General features: G+C 34.3%; 1 protein-coding gene across 1 annotated transcript in view; it reads right to left on the bottom strand.

The window, feature by feature from the left end:
• OSBPL11 (oxysterol binding protein-like 11) overlaps positions 1–20,952 on the bottom strand; it is a 96,548-nt gene that overhangs the window by 35,379 nt on the left and 40,217 nt on the right. Inside the window, 5 exon segments of the mRNA XM_006884298.1 lie at positions 4,043–4,182; positions 8,939–9,140; positions 15,539–15,715; positions 18,817–18,896; positions 20,296–20,471. Coding sequence (XP_006884360.1) covers positions 4,043–4,182; positions 8,939–9,140; positions 15,539–15,715; positions 18,817–18,896; positions 20,296–20,471 — 775 coding nt within the window.

Here is a 20,952-nt window from a genome sequence, read left to right as displayed (position 1 = left end):
CTAATCAGATAAAACTAGAAAATTCAATATTCTCAAAATAGTAAACACAAAGTACAGCGGGTTTCTAGTATTGTCTTTTTTTCTTTTCCTTTCTTATCAAGGGAATCTGTACCACATGAGATTCTGATAAAGTAAATATATGATCTGATTCAGTTCCTTATATTAAGAATACACTTAAAATAAAAAAGAATATACTATGTCTTTATAAACTGAGGAAAAAATCCCAAAGAAATTCTCAATTACATTTTAATAGCTAGTAAATCAGTAAAAAATACTTTTCCTACCTAGCCTAAAACTGTTATGCAATATAAGTATTCTTAAAGTTTAAAATCCAAACCAAATCAGTTGCTATTGAGTTGATTCCAACTCCTGGCAACCCAGTAAGCCCCAGAGTAGAACTGCACCATAATGTTTTCAACGTTGCAGCCTCTGGGAAACAGACATCACCTCTGGGTGGGTTCGAATAACAAACCTTTCTTTAAGCAGCTGAACGCCACTCAGGGATCACTTCTGAATGTTTATACACATCATAAGAGAGCAGGAGACCATCATCCTCTGGTCTACATTTACTTGAGAAATGCTGAAGGAAAAAACCTGCTAAGTCTTGATTAAGCATCTTCTCCAGCCCTCTGAAAAGGTACTATTACATTTGAGGTCAAACATACAGAGATTAATAATAATGCAGATAGTTTTATGACTATTATATACAGTACAGAATTTTTGTGGTTTGAAACTTCCTCACATGAAAGTTAAGTTAAAGAAATTATTAAAGACATATACTAGAACCTCATAATGAAGCTATATTAAAAATTGTAATTATTATTATTTATACAAAAAGAAAGGGTAAATTATATATTAACAGAAGAAAGGAGAAATTATATTAACTAGATGTTGACTGTAAATCTTGGTGTGAACTGCAGGATTTGGAAGCCCTCTTCGCTTTTTAAAATGTTTCAATATTTCTGATTTGGGGCACAAAGAAACTGAGGGCTTCATTCTAGTCTCCTCAGGTTTTAATTCCTCTCACACCAGGGCAAAAATCATCCACTACTATAATACCACCCTCCAGGCTGCATTAGCCTTCATGTTTCATGTTTATAAAGCGTTTGTAAAATTCAAGTCTTTTCTGGTGTGCTCAAATAAAAACTTAATGACTTTTGTAACTAAAACAAAGCAAAAAAAATTATGTAATTTTTGTTTGGTTGGTTTTGCACATATACTAGGCAAATACATGTGTTCACCATTTCAAAAGAATCAGAAATACTTTAAAGCTCTCCTCCCCACTCCTGTGCGCTATCACTATCTTATCTTGATTTCCAAAATGTTTATGTTCTATTTAAAAAAAATGAACATGCTATAGTGTGACTTACACGTTCTCATTTTTTCACTTATAAATTGCATTGTTAGTCCTGTTCTTGAGTTTTGGTCCCATTACCCCAAATTGCTTTTTATATACATTTACAATCAAATATCCCTCTCTCACTTAAGTCAACCTGCTCATAACTATACTAGCCCTTTAAGTCTCAAAGAGCTCTTTTCCTAGTGAATGGCACCACAATTTTACATCGTCATTTGGGCTCAAAAACTAGTGAATCATCTTTGATCCAATTATCAATTGTAAGTCCACAGAATTATCATTTGAAGCATACATATCTATTTATTTGAATTCATTTCTATTTACAGTATTTATCAATACTTCAATTCTAATTCATGCAATATCATTCATATCATATTTTGCACATTCACATTCTAATCTATGCTCATGACCTCACTAAACAAATTCTCCCACATAATATTTCTTTTGGTTAAAAAAAAGAATGGGCAATCTCCTCCCATGCAATTTATTGCCTCTGAAAACCCACTGGAGGGTTAGCTATGGATCAGTTCCAACATGAGGGTACACAACACAATTACAATTTGTTGATCTAGTTCCCTGTACTGCACAATTCCAGAGGGGCAAGATTTATACTCTTAAAACAGTGATCCAGGGAGCATTATTCACAAGTGTTGCACAAATAGTGCTATATGGAGTTATAACATAAAAAAACCCCTATAATCATTTCTTATACCCTCCTAAACTTATTCTATATATCTTAACACTCTTAAAAGGCATTACTATCCCTACTTAAGGGAACTTTGGTGGCTTCTTAGTAAGAAGCTGTGCTGTCAACCCAAAGGCAGGTGGTTCGAATTCACTAGGCTGCTTCATGAGAGAAAGACAGACAATCTCCCATGTGATTTAAAGCCTCTGAAAACCCACTGTCTGCTATGAGTTGGTTCTGATTCAACAGCATACAACATCACCTCCTATTTTCCTGAAGGGAAAAAGGAGGGAGAATGGGGCGGATTGAGTTTGAAACTAAGAGTCGTTAATTAATTGGTCCACTTAAGAATAAATGGTAGAATCAGATTGAGAACCATCAGGCAAGCCTTCTCCATAATGAGCTTTTCCATCTCAGTATTCCCGCAGTAGGGAGCCCTAGTGGTCCCCGTAGGGCCTTGTGCTGCTAACTCAAAGGCCAAGCCTCACTAGTACTGGAAATCCAACAGCAGCTCCAAGGGAGGAAGGTAGGCACTCTCCTCTCACGCGATTTACAGCCTCAAAAACCCAATGAAGGGTCAGCTCTGAGTCGGTTAAGCAATGAATTGAGTATCCCTGCTATATTACTCCTCTACTTACAGATTTATTCTTCTTTTCTCTAAATCCTGGCCACTTTTCCAAGTCTAATGTCAAATCTGGTTTCTTGCCAAAGTATTTCTTATTTACCACACTCAAACTCTCTCCTGCCTCTATATAACCATATTCTAATAATGTAAACCACAACAGTTAAGACCAAAACAAAGAATAAATCTCCAGATTATCATCTCACCAGTTTGGTATATATGTCTTTTAACCCCAAGAAGTTTATTACAAGTCTTGTCAGGAAAAGAACTATGTTGTACATTTTCCCCCATCTCTTCCAGTTCCTAAAACTTGGCTTGTGATATGCTGGACAGTTTAAAGGATATTATTGTTTGCCTGACTCCACAAATGTACTAGCCAAAGTGAATTAATGAATTACTTTTTCCCTCCTCTCCAGCCCACTCCGCTCCCACAGTTTGCAAGCTAAGGGCTGTGCCAGCTCTGGAAGTCATTGTGTCATATATTTCTTTTTAAGAATAAACTTGCTAAAATATAAAAAGTCATAACTGTTCATTACTTCTGTCTCAGTAATTTTACTTGGGAATAAAGAAGGGGAAAAAAAACAACCCTGAAATAGTGCAGTGCTATTTATAAAAACAAAACAAACAGAAAACAACCTAGATATTCAGAATGTGGCATTAACTTAAAAGCCTATTTACAACTTTAATTATATAGAAAAAAGCAACACTGGAAAAATACTTATGAAAAACAGCAAATAAAAAAACTTAATATGCAACTATCTACGTAATTATGATAACCAAAAGAAGTGAACACAAAAGATGTATATAGATAAAATAAGGCAGTGAAATTATGACTCAATGAAAGTATTTTTAGTTTATGAGAAACATGGAATAAATAACATTCCATAAAAAAAAATTAAATTCTGAAATTGTGTATTGTTTCAACCACTTTTAAAAATGGGCTTGTTGAGACAGTTTATGGTAAAAAATGACTTAAAAGTAAACTTTCAAACTTAATAGAAAGCTTTTAATAAGCAATCTTAATATTATGAAGGAAGAACCAAAAGACAAACATCATGCAAGCAATCTTATTAGATAAGCTATTTTCTAGAAGGGAAAAAGCCATGCAAATACCAAATTTTAAAAATATATATTATTAGCAAGGAGAAAGAAAGCAACACTAAACAGATTACACAATTTATCCTGGAAAAGACAACATGTACAACAGACTTCTTTCAATGTAATTTCAAAGAAAACAGCAATGTCTAGAATTTGCAGGAGTGTTGCTATAATGTTAAACTTCTCTGCATGTGCTGAAAAGAAGGGAAATGACCTTTTCAGTGATTCCTAATTTTTTTTTTAACATCAAAATCTTACTTTCACATTACCTTACCCTTGCTAATAGTCCAGACTCTGCAACAGACTGCTCTTCTGGGACTGCCACTGGCTTGTTCTGCTCAGCTGCAAAGGGCTGATCAGCTCCATTTTTATAGTGGTTTGATATAGGTATCTTTGGTTCTAACCACTCGATTGTAGCTCCTGATGAAGTAAGAGAAAATTTTTGCTGAAACTTGCTCATAATCTGGAAAGTGCCACAAATGTGGATTTACGAAACAATTTTGTTTTGAGCCTGCAAGATTAAAAGCAATTCAACCAGTTACAAGAATCTGAAAGACAGTCACTGGCATCTAATTAGCATGAGCACAATGATTGGGCAACATTTTACAACAAACCAACTTGCAACTTGAAATCAGACACCATTTAAAAGAATCAGTCTTCAATAGTACTGAATTCGGTGTATTTTCCTTCTTTTTTTTTTTTTTAATTTTCCTTCTTAATAAATGATTTGTTGACTCTATATCTTGTGATTTTTTTTTTATTTTATTTTTTTTTATGTGTGCAATTAGAAAGCCACCCTCACAGCAGTCTGGAACTTTGAAATAATAAAATTTGTTTCTATTTAGGATGGAACATTATTCTCAACAGGAATTTTCTAACTGATCAGGATAACTCCCTGGATCTAATTTAAAGTTGCAAATGCAGGTCCATTCTTACTTTCATTGAAGTAAATGTCCCATACACTTTTAAACAAAAAGGCTCCTCTGTTGAATAAATAATAGCTGACCTAGTGAAAGACAATGGTCACATTTGGAGACCTGTCATCTTCTCAGTTAATGACTCAACTGTCTCTTATTACCCTCAACTAGTTTAACAAAGTGGATTCTATAGCTAATCAATAATGGAAAAAGTTCCATTTGATTTCAGAAGCTGATCTAGGTTTCACAGAACCTTGGTTATAGAGTGTTGCAATAAAGGAAGCTCAGGCTTCTGCATAAGGAATTAAAGGAAGGAAGGAATTTACTTAGCCTCAAACTTCTACTAGGCTGCCACTAAGAACTAGGGGGATTCATGTGTGGGAATGCCTTGTATAAGTTCAGGGAATGTGTTTCAAAATTTCAAAGAAAAGGGAAAGTGTTACTCCTACCTTAAACACTTTTAATATTAACAAGTTCCATTAATCTAAAGATGAAATGCACATAAACTCAAAATAAAAGGATTTTTACAAGGTATTTGTTTTAATAGGTCTTTTAGCTTTTCAGAAAATTTAAGAAAACTATCAAATAAATGATTTGTTCTGAAAGCACCTCTAAATTAATGATCACTAGTGAGTCTGTACTTAATATATATGGTAAGACCTTATGGGACTAAACATAAATAAAATATGGTTATCTCATGTTGCTTCATAATATGTGAAGGTAATTCAGTTTTTCTCTCAACAGCTATAAGTTCACTTTTAAGTTATTTAAGAATAAATTTCTACAGCTCTAATTCTAAAACAGTTAGTAAGAAATATCAATAGCATTTCATGTATTTCCCCAAATACCTACAAATCTGTGCCCCAAAAAATAATGATAGGAGAGAACAGCTTTCACTTTAAACACTCCTGTAAGGTTTAGATTGTGTTTCACCTCTGTCATTAAAAAAATGCAACTTCATATTATACATATTAATCATAAAGCAGTTATTTTTTTAAAAAAGACTACATTAATTTCAACCAAATGAAACTTTTTACTAAAAATTTTTAAGTGATTTTTTTAACAGTTCATAAATCTTTTCAAATTATGAGATAAGTACAGACAATTGGGAAAGAACATCTCAGACAGCTGTATAAAAACATAGCAAAATCAATTATCTTTTTTGTTACTGCCATTTCAAAGTCACACTTTAATTCATAGTAATAAATACCATCTCAAAGAGAAAAATTTAAAATACTAATTAAATTTTGTTTTTATCATCAGCTTCTAGTTTAAAAACTGTCACAAGAGCAAAAAATAAACCTGTTTTTCTAAAATTTCAGAGGTAAATGTCAGCATGGCCCTCCTAATACATATATATAGCTCTTCTTAAAATGGTAATTAGACTAGGTAAACAAGCATCCTTAAGAGTCTAAAGTCAACTTTGAGGTTCCTGAGGATTACTCACTTTAGCAATGTGTTAATTTTTGAAGAATTAAAAATGGAAGGTCCCAGATGTCATCTTAGAGAACACTGTATAAAATGTAAACACAGCGAAGAAATACCTTTATAAATAATGTTGCTCTTGTTAGGTGCCACTAAGTTGACTGCAATCCTATGAAGCAAAAATCAAAAACTTGCCCTATCACGTACCATCCTTGCTGTCATGCTCAAACTGTCACTGTGTCAATTCAATGCCTTCAAAGTCTTCATCTCTTTTGCTGACCCTTTACTTTTCCTAGTATGATGTCTTTCTCCAAAGACTGGCACCTCCTGTCAACATGCCTCAAGTGTGAGAGACAAAGTTTCACCATTCTTGCCTCTAAAGGAACAACGTGCCTGCACTTCCTTCAAGAGAGATTTTTGTTCTTTTGGCAGTGCATGGAATATTACATATTCTTAGCCAGTATTGCAATGCAGAGATACCAATTCTTCTTTAGTCTCCTTACTCACTGTCTGATTTTCACATGCATATGAAGTGATTTAAGACTCTGGTTTGGATCAGTAACTTCTTACCCTTTAAAAGGGCATCTCTGCTCTTTAGCATTTTAAAGAAGACCTTGACAATTTATTAGTCCAATGCAACTCATCTTTTGCTGTCTTGACTGTTATTATCATAAGTACTGACTGCAGATCCAAGTAAAACTAAATCACTGCCAACTTCAATCTTTTCACCATTTATCATGATATTGCCTACTGTTCCAGTTGTGAGGATTTGTACTTTCTTGCTGCTAAAGTGTTATCCGTACCAAAGGGTGTAGTCTTTGATCTTTTTCAGTAAGTGCTTCAAGTCTTCTACACTTTCTGCAAGCAAAATTGTGTTATCTGTCTAACAAAGGTTGTTCTGACGAGCCTCCTACAATCCTGATGCTATATTCTTCTTCCTACAGTCCAGCTTCTCAAACTATTTGCTCAGCTTAGAGACTCAACAAATATCAAAACAGTATACAACCCTGATGCACACCTTTCCTGATTTTAAAAAATGAAAGTTTCTTCTTATTCTGCTTAAAAGATTGCTTTTTAGTCTATGTACAAAGGTCCCACAAGCACAATAAATATTCTAGAATTCCCATTCTTGCTCATGTTATCTATAATTTATTATGATCCACAGAGCTAAATGTCTTTGCATAGTCAACAAAACACAGCAAAAAATGTTCTGGTATTTTCTGCTTTCAGCCAGGATTCATCAGACATCATGATCAGTAATAAGGCCCTGGTTCCACGGCCTCTCTAGAATCCATTGTGAATTTCTGGAAGTTCTGTTGATGTACTATTCTGGCCATTTTAAAAAAAAAATCTTCAGCACGGTTTTACTTGTGTTCAATAATTTCTATACACGGCTGGAACCTTTTTTTTTAAATGAGCACAAACTTGGTGAAGAGCTATTATTAATTGGCATAGATGATTGCGCACATCTAGAGATGCATCTATTTGGTGAAAGACCTCAATTGGTTTTCCATCAATTCCTCCAGCAATTTCTTAGCAAAACCTTCAGTGCGGCTTGGACTTCTTCATTTAGTTCTCAATCATATGCTGATTCAAAGTTAACCACTATTTTTGGTACACTGACTGCATATTCTTCCTCTCTTACTATACTTTATGTACCATTCAATATTATACTCATAGAATCACTCAGTATTTCAATTTGAGATTTATTTAATTAACTAAGTATTTGTTTAGATTGAACAAATGTACATGTTTCTTCCTCAAGTGGACTGCTGAGTTCCTTTCGAAGAGTATGTAATGTATTGACTACTATTAATAGTAACCTTATTTATACCTACAATTGTCATCAAGTAGTTTGTTGATGTGAAATGTTGAATTTTAACACACATAAGAAAGACCATTTTGTCCTGAGCAGAGATTCACTATCTTCTGAAAATACTTTTCTTTTATAAACAAGAGGATATAACTGAAGAAGAGTAAATATCAAGTAAGGAAATACCAAAATATTAAATATTAAATACCAAATATATATTTTAAATATCAAGTAGGTAAATACCATTTTGTTACTACTAAGTATTTAATTCATTATTTAATAGAAAATTAACTTCTATAATTCTTTATCATCACATTTTTTCCCACACATGCAGATTTGAATAAATAGTATCTCAACTGATTGACATATGTGGGGTTTTTTTTCAAATGGAATGATTTCTAATAGAGCTTAAAAATATTATTAATCTTTTTTATAATGTTGATATGAATAGTTAAATGAGCCAAAATTCAAGAGATGATATTAAAGTTTTTGGTTTTATCAGGACTGTAATGCCACAATTTTAACAGAAATAAAGATGAGGGTTTAGAGGTTAGTTTTTGATATATTGAGTTTGAAGTCTTATTTAAGACATTACCTAGAGATACTTAGTTATATTAAATGACAATAAACAGTAGAGTAAGAATTCTTTTAGGATTAAAGAACACAATAGCAAAGTTTTGTATAAAATTGTTGTTATGAGTCATCAAGTCAGAATCAACTTACAGCTAACTCTTCAGTAGGTTTTCAGAGGCTATAAACTCTATGTGAGGAGAATGCCCATCTTTCTCCTGTCAAGTAGCTGGTGGATTCAAACTGCATGCCTCTGGGATGGAACTAGGGTAAGAGAGCTCCCTATGTAAAATCAGTATAAAAATTAAAAACCAAGAGGCTCACTGAGCTTTTATTTGCTAGATTTTTCAAAAACAATTGAGATTTTTCTGGAGTTACAATTCTAATGCCTACAGTCTTTCCCACATTTTTGGCCTTCAATATTAAACTCTATCTGTAAGCTCTAGCTTACCTGAAGGCAATGAGCCCTTCTGATGGGATGCATGCTGTAACTGAAGAATATGAAAGCAGTCATTCAGGCAGTTCATAGTTGCCATGGAAGTTGCTTTGAGCATTAAGAGATCCTGGTCCAAGGAACTAAGATGGCCAGAAGAAGGAAGGCATTCAATTCGTCTAATTAAATCTCTCTGTTGTCCTTCTGCATGAGACATCATCTAAGGAAAATAATAGTTCTGTGAGTCCTACTCATGATTTCCGTACATTGTGTACACCTCAGTTGTCGTTTTAATTATCATACTCAGTTTCTGAGTTACTTTTTAGGACACACTAGGGTTAAAATTCTTTTTTTCTTAAGTTGGCTTGGCTATTAAGAATGTTCACTTGATGAGTATATAATTGTTTATCAAATAAGCACAAAGTAGAAGACTTTGGCAGTTGCACTTTTGCTTTGGACTCAGTAAAGTTGAAAATGTTTCTCATCTTACAGTGTAATACATACCAATTATTATATGCAAACCAATAAAAAAGTTAAAAATAAGGTTTCCCATTTCTATTACCAGTACAAAGCTTACACGCCATAAGGAAGATATCTGAATACTCCAATATGCATAATTTTCATTCCAAAATAAAATTAATTTCTGGTCTGGGCTGTGAGCCACTTTCTCCTCAGTACCTCCAGTCAGGCTCCATCTAAAGCTACATAATGGTTTACCTGCTTCTTTTTCTTACCTAACTCTCTGGTACTGTCAGGCTCACTTTGAAGCAACCTGAAGGAGTTTTAACAATGATTTCACTAGGAGCCCTCTCCATTTTTTCCTAATAGAGTCAATGAAATAAATGAATGATGACCAACTCAAATGTCTTAGCTGAAAATTGGATTTATTATAATTACTTTCAATTGTGAGCAGAGAGAAAACATTCTCAAGATTCTCAGATTGCTCATCCTTTTGGACACCAGTTCACACAGAAACTCTATAGTGGAGAGACTCTTTTAGCTTTCAAGGCTCTGTTCCAGATGATTTTTAATACAGTTCATCAGAAGGCTAGTGAAAGAGAGATGCAAAATGAGCTTACAAAGCAAAGCAAGCGTGTCATGTCTGAAATAGCTCCCTGAACACTTAAGGCCATAGTAAGAGATCAAATACCATTCTCTGAGGGGAAAAAAATTCTTAAATGAGAAGTGTATGTAGGGGTATACAAATTTACACACGTCAAAATTAACATGTGTGCTTTGTGTGTGAATGTAATACACCTGGGAGTTAATACACAATAATCCAAGGTTATATGTATACAGAACCACTCGGACAGTTGGGCAATATCTTAAAAGAGAAAAAAAAAATCTCACTGCTGTCTAGTTAATTCAACTCAAGGTGATCCTACAGGAAAAGGTAAAGTCTCCCCACAGGATTTCCAAGGCTATATATTTACAGTAGCAAACTGCCTCCTTTTAACTCCTGCTGGAGAGGAGCTGGTGGATTGTTTTCTTTAGATCCCCCCGACCCCGACAGCCCCCACGGTCAGCTATGAGTCCTTGCTGACTTGATGGTATGCAACAAAAACAAAAAGAACTCAGACAAAAAGGAGCATATACTACATGATTTGAGTTTTAGCAATTTCAAAATTAAGTAAAACAAATCCATGTTAGAAATCAAGAGCTGGGAGGGATGTCACCTAAATGAGGGTAATGAGGGAAGCTGGTAATGTTAATATCCTGGCTCAGGAATAGCATCTGAAGATTTACACTTCATTACATGAAGAGTTACACTTGGGATTTGTATACTTTTCTACATAATACAATAAATAAAATAAAAATTATACCTAAGACACTAAAAAACATGCCCAGCAATCATATAAAACAAGTTTAAGAGAAATAAAAAGTATGCTTCCCTTGGCAAATGGCCTTTAAAAGCCATCTGCTAGTGCTGCTGTTGAAAATAAAGAGGCTTAAGGAAATGGTACTCTAGGATGAGAAACAAACAAAAACCTTTAAAACTCAAATAAAGGGAAACTGTTAAAACTTGGTAATGACCTAAACCAAAACAAATGACTTGATCATATATTTGTAAGAAAATGGAAATGTAATTTGAAAAAAAAATTAATTATACCTGTCAGTATAAAACGGCTTCCTCAAGAAAGCAGAAACTAAGAAATGTGTAAAACTTGACCTGCGTGGGGTTTAATAGCAGTACATCACTCAGGCAACACCTAGTTTTGTCAGAATGACAGAGCATAGCCATGATTTTAGAATTTATATTTAAGTTGCCTGTTACTCTTCTTAGTAGACTGTTTATTTCAGTTGCTCCCAGCACATAATATATCATGCCGTAAACAATGAATCATAAATAGTGCTTACTAAATAGTAAGTACAAAACCAAACCACTTTAATCAGGCAGAATTTAGTATGACATTCATGTTCAAGTACAATTTAGTACTATTCCCAATAGTCAATAGCTTTTTCCAGTTGTGACTAGAATGCTCAATTTATCCACAGACTGATTAAACAATTCCTTTCAAATTCATTCTGAGCTAGGTAACTCTATAAGGACATATATTGTCTCAGTAACGACTGTAATCTTCAGTAATGCACTCATAGTACTGAGAAAATATATATAAATTATATGTACAAATACATGATTGTTGTTGACTGCCTTCGAGTTGAGCACAGTTCATATCGATGCTATGAACAAAAGGCCTGAAGCCTTCCTATAACTATCGTCCTTTATCAAAGTTCACAGAGTTTCCAGAAGCATGTTGTATAAGAAGTAGAGGCCACTCCTGCTTCCAAATCTGTCTTACTGGGAGCTCCACCAAACACTGTCCACCATGGTTAACCATTATGGCATTTGACACTCCAATGGCACAAGGTTCAGCATCACAGCAAACCCAGGTTACCTCAGTACAGCATATTGACAGAAGAGTGCTGTACCACTAAGAAGAATGTTTCACCAAAATATAATAAACAACTTTTTTTTAGATTTTAATGAAAGTTTATAAAGAACTTGGATTTCCCTTCATTCACTGTTGCACATTTTCCTCCTTGCCCCGCTCCCCTCCAGTTCGTTTTTTTTTTCCTTTGGGAAAAAAGTTCTTTCATTGGTATACAATCAACTTTTAAAAACAAAAGACCTTCCCCAAGGTCTTGCTGACTCTTAACAAGAGGCTTAAATTAAAAGAAACAACCAATATAGTATATTGTTACGTGCCCTTGAGTCACTGTGACCTATTTATTGCAACCCTATGTACAGCAGCTCTGAACCTTTCCCTGTCCTGAGTCAGTCTCACTAATTGTGACACAACAACCCCATTGCCCCAGATACTGTTACAATCCATCTCATCTGGGGTCTTCCTCTCCTGTGCTGTCCCTCCACCCGTCTGAGCATGATGTCCTTCTCCAAGGACTGGTCTGAGCTTCTCAATTTTTTTTTTTCATTTTGTATTTGTTTGCATACAAAACTTGTGTACACTGTCTATTATTTGTGTGCACTGTTTTTTATCTTTAATAATTTTTAAGAGTGAAAGAAGTCTTAAGACCAAAAAAGTTCAAGAACTACATAAAATCACGGGTCATCCTGGTTTCTTGGAGAAGAAACAGATTTTCCATGGTTTCAAAGTATTTCCTCAAGTTAGTTATTAAAACAGAGGAGAAGAAAGCACCTTACAGCAATGAAATCCTATAGAAACTATCTTAACCAGTGACCACGGGCCACATCACCAGAAATAAGACACAGTGACATCATGAACTCCTGGATGTGATGACACACTGTGGATACAACATCTTTCTGTTGTATTCTTTTAAAAACATGCAGTCTCATATTCAAATATTCAGTCTTATATGTACGAGAAAATATCAGATAAATAAATCTAAATTCATCAATAAAAAGTACTGATCAATAATCTTCAGAAGTATCAAGTCCATGAAAAACATGCAAAGACTGAGGAACAATTAGAGAAACAACAATCAAATGTAATGTGGACCCTGAAGAAGATTCTGGGACAGAAAAAGAACATTTAGTGGGAAAACTGCAGAAATTTGAGTAAGTATATGCTTAATAGTATTGCATCAATGAAATTTCCTGGCTTTGATAATTATACTGTGGTTATATAAGATGATAATATTAAAGAAATATTAAGGAAAGCTGGGTGACAGGATTTATAGAAATATTTTATCATTTCTGTAATTCTTGGTAAATTTTAAATTAGCTTAAAAGGTTTTTTTTCAATTTCTGAAAACTATTAGCTATGACTCTAACTTAGCATGTATTTCAAGTTACTGTTTTGGATAAAACTATTTTCCAGTGAATTTTACTTTCATAAAGTGTTTACAGTTCTCATAATGAAATACATTTAAGCCATAAAATATAGTAAGATTTATAAATATTAAGAGAGACTTTGAAACAGCCTCTAGAGACCAGATGATTATTTCAAATAATCATGGTAAGCTAAATTTTAGAGGCAAGAAAGGTTTTGGATGTATGCTTGTTTAATATTTGTGTAGAACACACATCAAAAAAAATACATATAATCACTCCAAATGGACTGTTTTCTAAGAAATAATTATTCTAACAGGATATATTATAGAAATATTCCTACTATAGTCATAATTTAGCATTGTGTTCCTAAATGCAAATATACCAACCTAGTGAAGACAATGCCATTCAGCTAAGATACCTTTCCTCCCCAAAGAGGTAGTTAGAAAACTTAAGCAATAAACTCTACACCCGAGTGCCAGTTATTTGGTAAACATTAACATGAAATCACAATGACATGAAAAACATACCGAAGGATACAGCCCTCTAGAGTGTGAGTATGAAAAGAAATGACTCCTGGGCTGGTGAGAATCACAAATTATTAAGAGGTGTTAAGAAATGAGAAGCTAAGGAACAATGACAATAAGGGTACATCAGGTTGCAGGAACTGATGCATAAAGTTTCTCCGCACAAAACCCAACCCACTGTCACTGAGTCAATTCTGGCTCTGAGGAACCCTGTAGACAGAGAACTACTAGAGGGGTTTCCAAGGACATAGGTCTTTCTAGAAGCACACACATTTATACACCTTTCTCATGCAGACTAGCTGGTGGGTTCTAACCACTGGTTGTTCAGTTAGGAGTTGCACATTTAACCACTGTGTCACCAGTGCATCTACAAGTGCTCCATAGAAAGTTAAAATCTCAAGCATAAAAGGGTTCCCCTTTCCTGAAAATATGCCCTGTAACCACAACAATAATCATGGGGTTTTGCTGACTTTTAACTTTTTACTGTATTTTTAATATAAAGTTTATTTATTTTTACACACACACACACACACACACAGAGAAATCACAAGTATATGCGCTTAATAACACAACCGACCATGCTGTTGTGTAATGAACACCTGGATCAAGAAATGAAGAATGATCAGTATCCCAGAACCACTATGAATCCACTTGAGAACCAACTTGTGTTTCCATTACTAACGATTATTAAAGAATTCCAAAGTTTCATGGCTACCTAGTTTTGAAGGATTAAGAGACACCAAATTCCTTATTTTTTCCTTGCTATCTTAACTTCCTGTGATGTTTCCTTTTCTTGTTCTCTGTTGTTATGTGCCTTCAAACAATAATTGACTCATAGCTGACCCTCCAGCAGGTTTTCAGAGGCTATAAATTAAATGAGAGGAGACAGCCCATTGTTGTCCCATGGAACATCTGGGGGATTTGAACCAAATGCCTTTGGGATGGCAGCACAGCTCCTTACCAGTTGGGCACCAAAGCTTTAGACTGATTATATAAAGTTTGGTCTCCTCAAAAGACAAATACTAAGAACTTATTTTTAAACTGGATGTCATCATCATGAATAACCCAAATACACCCATTTAAGAAAAAAGAGGGGAAAGAACTTTGTAATTGCCTCATCATTATATAACAAAATTTTACCTATATATAAACAAAATGAGTCAAACTATTGTCTTCCATTGTGCATCTCAAGAATGTTACTCACATCCTAATTTCTTCACCTACAAACATCACCAAAGATGACTTGAGAGAAGGTACTTTCTCCCCAGGCTTCCACCCTTAATCATTTAACAAGATTACTTAAGGAATCCACTACAGAGATGAAAAGGTCAACAAAAAAATACCAAGAATACTTTGAACTTAAACGGAATCTTTTATTCCTTTGTTTACTAGCATTACCTATTTCTGAGTTTAATGGAGAAGGAGAAATGATAAGTCAGTAACAAAGATTTAACTATTCTGTTTTGCTGTATATTTTACATTTTCTATGAGTGATTATTTAATGTTGCATCAGTTACTCCTATTAATAATTCACAAGCTTTTAATTTTGAGTTAAAAAAAGAGTAATTTGTTTGGCCATGAACTTTTCATTAGGCCAAATTTTCCATGAAAGGAGCTTATGCTTTTACCTGACGTGAAAAAATAGTGTATTTTGAAAAATGACAATGTACCAAATGGAGAGTTAATAGGCATGAGAAAACTTAGGATGCAGCTATAACCAGGGAATCTATAGGGAAACAATAAGGGCCCAGAAGACACAAATAATAGTTAAGAGAACTGTGTGACAAAATCAAGCAGAAATTATTTGGTGTTTTTAACTTCACTTCAATTCATACTTACTTCTCTGACTTCCACAAGATGGTCTGGAGGTAATTGAGCTCTTTTGCTCACTGACTGAAGTTTGGAATGTCCAACATTAAAAAAAGAAATGGCATTTTGACTTGGTCTCCTCTGGGATATTGGAGAACTGCCACTAGATGCAAGTGAGAAGCTCCGTGACTTCAGAGGAGGATTACTCTGTTAGACAAACAAAATCATTCCCTTTGCGGGGGTTCTCTGACCCTCACATACTTGAAGCTCAGACATGAACAGTTTGAAAAATGAAATGAATTAAACTCAGAGCTGATGATAATTACATTTGAACTCAAATTTAAGAACTTCACATATGTAACAATAAATTGGCAGTTTTATTTAAAAATTAAACCTCCACTTTTGAGTTATCAAGAATTTTCTTTCACATTTTATTAATATTAGAGCAACAAGAATTTATCATTTCAGATCTTTAAACACCATGACTGAAACAAAGAAATATATTTAGCAACATGCAGTATAATCTGTAATGTACTACCTTAGGAACAAAATAGTACTTCCTAATAACTGACTACCACTGGAATCTTGCAGTTTAAATAAAGCTTTTGTGTCAGATTTCCTGAAGACTAGGTCCAAAACTAAAGAAAAAAAATACTAAATGTTTAACTGTGGGACAGGGCAAATAAAAGAACAAAATATTTTCCTTAGTAAATTTTACTTAATAAAATATTACCTATGTAACAATGTTTATTATTTTGGGGCATCTCTAACTTTGCATTTCATGAATTAGGGGAAAACCCCCAAAAAAACTCCAAGAAGATCAATAAAACTCCAAATGATCAATAAAGACATGAAAGATGCTCAACATCAACACATTAGAGAAATTAGTTCAAAATAGTGTGATAATATTTTTTACCAACTTAGATGATTAAGATCAAAAAAGCAAAATAAGAACAAGTGGTGAAAATGTGAAAAAACTAGAACCTTCATATATTGCTGATGAGGATGTAAAATGTACAGCCATTCTGCAAAGGAGTCTGGTAGTTCCTCAAAAAGATAAACATAAAGAGGAGAAAAAAAAAGATAAGGAGGGACTACTGATGGCCTAGCGGCAAGAAGCTGCACTGCAATCCCCACAGCACGAGGTTTGAATCTACCAGATGCTCTGCTAGAGAAGGAGGGGCAATCTCTTCCTGTGCCAGTCGGATATGATTCAATGGTACACAACAAGAAAAAAAAACCAACAAAAACAAACTCCGAAGGCATGTCAAAATCAACTCAGCTCTGGTGGCCTAGTGGCAAAAAGCTGCACTGTAATCCCAGAGGCGCGCAGTTCAAATTCACCAGATACTCTGCTGGATAAGGAAGGCAATCTCCTCCTGTACCAGTCAGATCCAGTTTGACGGTACACACATACAAAAAATAATACTAAAACAGTCAACTTATGGTTGACCCTACCTTGGATTTATAAGGCTGCAAATCACATAGGAAGAGACTCTCTTTCTCTCACACAGCCACTGGTGGATTAGAACCACCAAAGAGGTGTGGCCTTGGGTTCATAGATTAATTCTCCATGAACTATGCCAATAGTGAGTGCTCTCTGGCATATACAACAGAGAATTAAAATGATGTTCACAAAAAGATTTAAGTACAAATGGCCTAGAGTCTTAAAATCCTGGCAGGTGGTCATCCAGTGTACAACTTGTGTCTTTTTATCTAGAGCAACAAATGAAAAAGTCAGGAATAAAAAGAGGACATGGAATATACGGTTAATTGCTTCTAGGAACAACTATTTCAATTATCCAAAAACCAGTTGTTTGGCAACTATCACTGAACTTCTTGATGAAAAGGTATACAGCAAAATCCTGATCAAAAGGGGTAAAATGCAAAACAATTTCAAATTTTCATGAACTCTAGAACTTTTGGAGTCATGAAAGCTGGACCAACTCTTAAAACTACTGCTAACATAACTAGATGGTCTAGAATTCTTAAACAAAAAATATTCCCTCAAGTCCTTGTGAAAACAAATAATTACATTTTTTTAAAATTCTGCCTTGAGCAGTGTGTTCTTTTTTTATATATACATAATGAATGGTAATATAAAAGAAAAAAATTATTCATATAAACTTGGCTTAAACCTTTAAAATAATATTAATGAAGCACAGATCACATTCTAGGAAATTTTTGTGCCTTACTGATAAGAAGCTGTGCTGCCAACACAAATGTACGTGGTTCGAATGCACCAGCTACTCTGTGAGACAAAGACTGGCAGTCTTCTCCTGTGTGATTAACTGCCTCTGAAAACCCACTGGAGGGTCTGCAATGGGTTGGTTCTGACTCGATGGTACACAACAACAACATAATACATTCTAGACACTGTTTTAAGTAACTTTAGTGTGCTAATCAATTTAATCCTAGCAATCTTACTAAGAATAAAATGCTCACTTCACAGCTGACAATGTTGGAAGGACATTTTAAGTGTCTTGCTCACTTCCTATGCCAGTTTACTTACTACTTCTGGAACTAACTGGAAGGGCGCAGTGAGGGAAGAACAATGTACTCAATTTTAAGGACTATTTCTATGAGATTAAATTTACAACAACAACCCTAGAGATTAGAATTGAAACTTAAGAGGGCAGTGAATTTATTTTAATGGGGAGGAACAATCTGGAAAACTAAGGTGAGAGTAGTTGTACGATTTGAAGAATATAACCAAGGTCACTGAACGATACATGTAGAAAATGCTGGATTGATGCTCTATTTATATTCCCACAAAAAAACAAAACAAATTTTAAAATTTGTATACAAAGGTTCATGACATAAGGATTCATGATAGTCACTAAATGAATGCAACTCAAGTGTTTTTCAAGTTATCAACAGTTAAACAAAATTTGGTATACCTGCACAATGAAATATTCTTCACTGATAAAAAGATATTAAATACTGATACATTCTACAAATGGGTGAAGCTTTAAATAAGCTAAATTTTAAAAAAAATCTACATGTTGTAGGGTTCCATTTATATGAAATATCCAGAATAAACAAATTAATGGAGCCAGGAATTAAAGTAAGAAATGAAGAATAACTAGTAAAGGGTATAGAATTTCTTTTTTGGGGCCTGACAAAAATGTTTTAGAATTTGTAGTAGTATGTGCACAACCTTGTAAATAAACTAAAAATCATGGAATTATACAAATGTATAAATTTTATGACATATTAAGCATAGCATAATTTTTAAAAAATGATTACACTTCAAAAGCCATTATGTTTCCATTTTTATTTTGTACATTGTACATCAATCCACATACCTTTCCAATAGCTTCAGTGTGATGTTGTGTACATATCTGAAGTCGGCTAACCCAATGTTGTCGCTCTTTAGCATCTGTGGCTGATAAAAAGAATCTTAAAGTTATTCATTTTTTAATGTTTTGAAAATATAAGTGTCTACAGCATGCAGATTGGAGAATTCCTCTAGAACAAATATCTATCACTGAAAGGTAATAGGAAAATATCTCTACCTTGTTAGGTGGCATAGTTACTGGGTGTGATTTCATAAAGAAGACAAACTTACATGCAGCTATATAGGGATATATTAAAATGAACTGTCTTAAGTTTTCTCAAAAAATATGTTACCTTAAGAAATGCCATGTATAAGGCATTTGGTGTGTACTTGGTATTTACAGATCTCTAGTACTATGTCTGGTTAGGATTATCCTTATAGTTTCTATATATCGACTAAAAACAACAATGAAACCATAAATTAAGTTTATTATTACGTGGAATTATGCTTTGTTTTAGTAAATATGGACAGTTTCATAAAGCCTAAATAAATCATTACAATAATGACAGAAAAGTGCAAAGAGGCCTCGGACCAAATCAAGTAAAGGTGTAAGGTCCATGATTGATGGAGAAGAGAAAGAGGTTGTTAACAATTTCAGTTTGCTCAGCTCCACAATCAACACTGTTGGCATCAGCAGTCACGAAATCAACACACAAATTGCACTGGGGAAGTCTACTGTCAGAGACCTCTCCAAAGTGCTAAAGAGCAATGCTGTCAGACTAGAGAATAAGGTGCACCTGATCCAGGCCATGTGCTTCACAATTTCTTGCTGCTTAGAGAACTCTCTGGTGAGAGAGTTGGACAATGGCTAAGGAGTTGTGTTGCTGGAGAAAAGTATTAAATATATCACCAGGAGAACAAACAGGTCTGTCCTGGGGAGCATAAAATCAAGTTTGTCTTTGGAGGCTAGGATTCTAAAGCCCCATCTCACATACTTTGGGTATGTGATCAGTAGGAACCAGTCTTTTGAGAAGAACATCACGCTTGGAAGGGTGGAGGGGCAACAAAGGAGTGAAAGATCCCAGGTAAGATGGATTGGCACAATAACTGTGACAATGGAGGCGGGTGTGTTGGAGTCAGTGAGACTGGCTCAGAAAAGGGCAGGGCTATTGTATATAAGATCACTGTGAATCACGGGCAACTCAATGGCACATAACAACAACAACATCTCTGTGGCAAACATTTAAAAAAGGCTTTATTTTTAGATTTCTTAGAAATCAAGGTTTATTCTACACAAAAATTTTAGAAGGGTTAACTCTACACAGATTTTTTTTCATTGGCTCATTTGAAAAACTATGTTATAAATGCTTAAGGCAATTCCAAGATATAGAACATTATCTCTATAGCACTGATTTCTATTTCCAAACCCCAAATGACAGTAGGGAAGAACATCAACTTCTCAAGCCATGAAGAAAATCAAAGTATGACTTTGCGATCTCCATCCTACCTCTGAGTTTATACTGTTCCCCACTGGCAGCATTAACAGTGAAGGTGTGAGAGTCTTCATCACTGGGTGATATTACAGCTCCTGCAAGCTGCAAAGTACCTCTGGGTTTTTGATTTCTAGACTGCTCATTCACAAAGTACTCCAACAGTCCGGCTTCATTGTTTAAAACAAAAAACCTATAATGATTTAACAACAACAAAATGTTAAATTTTTAAGTACTCATACCCTGGCCAAAATAATGCAAACCAAAATTCCATCATTTACATACATCAAGACTTTTAGTATTAAAAATAAAGTCTAAAAGCATTTCATTTTAAAGGTACTTGGAAATACTGGGGTAAATTTACTAACAGTAAAGTTTATTGCAAAACAGAATGAGTTTAATGAAAGATATAAAATCTTTAGCTGAGGAAGGCAATTGATAGGGAGGAGACATACCAGATAATGTAAAAGGAAAACAAAGATACAGTATCCTTTCAGAAGAAGATGTATCTTTAGAATTCAATTAACAGGGAGAGGAAATTACCCAAAGTTAGCAGGTAAGAATTTCTATTTAAAATTCACTGGCAACAAATTAAAACATGAACCCTGAGGTTAATTAAATGCTGGGGAAGAAGCAATTCTGTTTTAAGATTTAGTAAGTGAAATATAAATTGA

Source organism: Elephantulus edwardii, unplaced genomic scaffold, assembly GCF_000299155.1.
Source record: "Elephantulus edwardii isolate Elephantulus edwardi_28Jun2011 unplaced genomic scaffold, EleEdw1.0 scaffold00032, whole genome shotgun sequence".
Taxonomy (NCBI): domain Eukaryota; kingdom Metazoa; phylum Chordata; class Mammalia; order Macroscelidea; family Macroscelididae; genus Elephantulus; species Elephantulus edwardii.
Note: the sequence above shows the minus strand (reverse complement) of the source record. Positions and strands in the feature narration are given on the sequence as shown.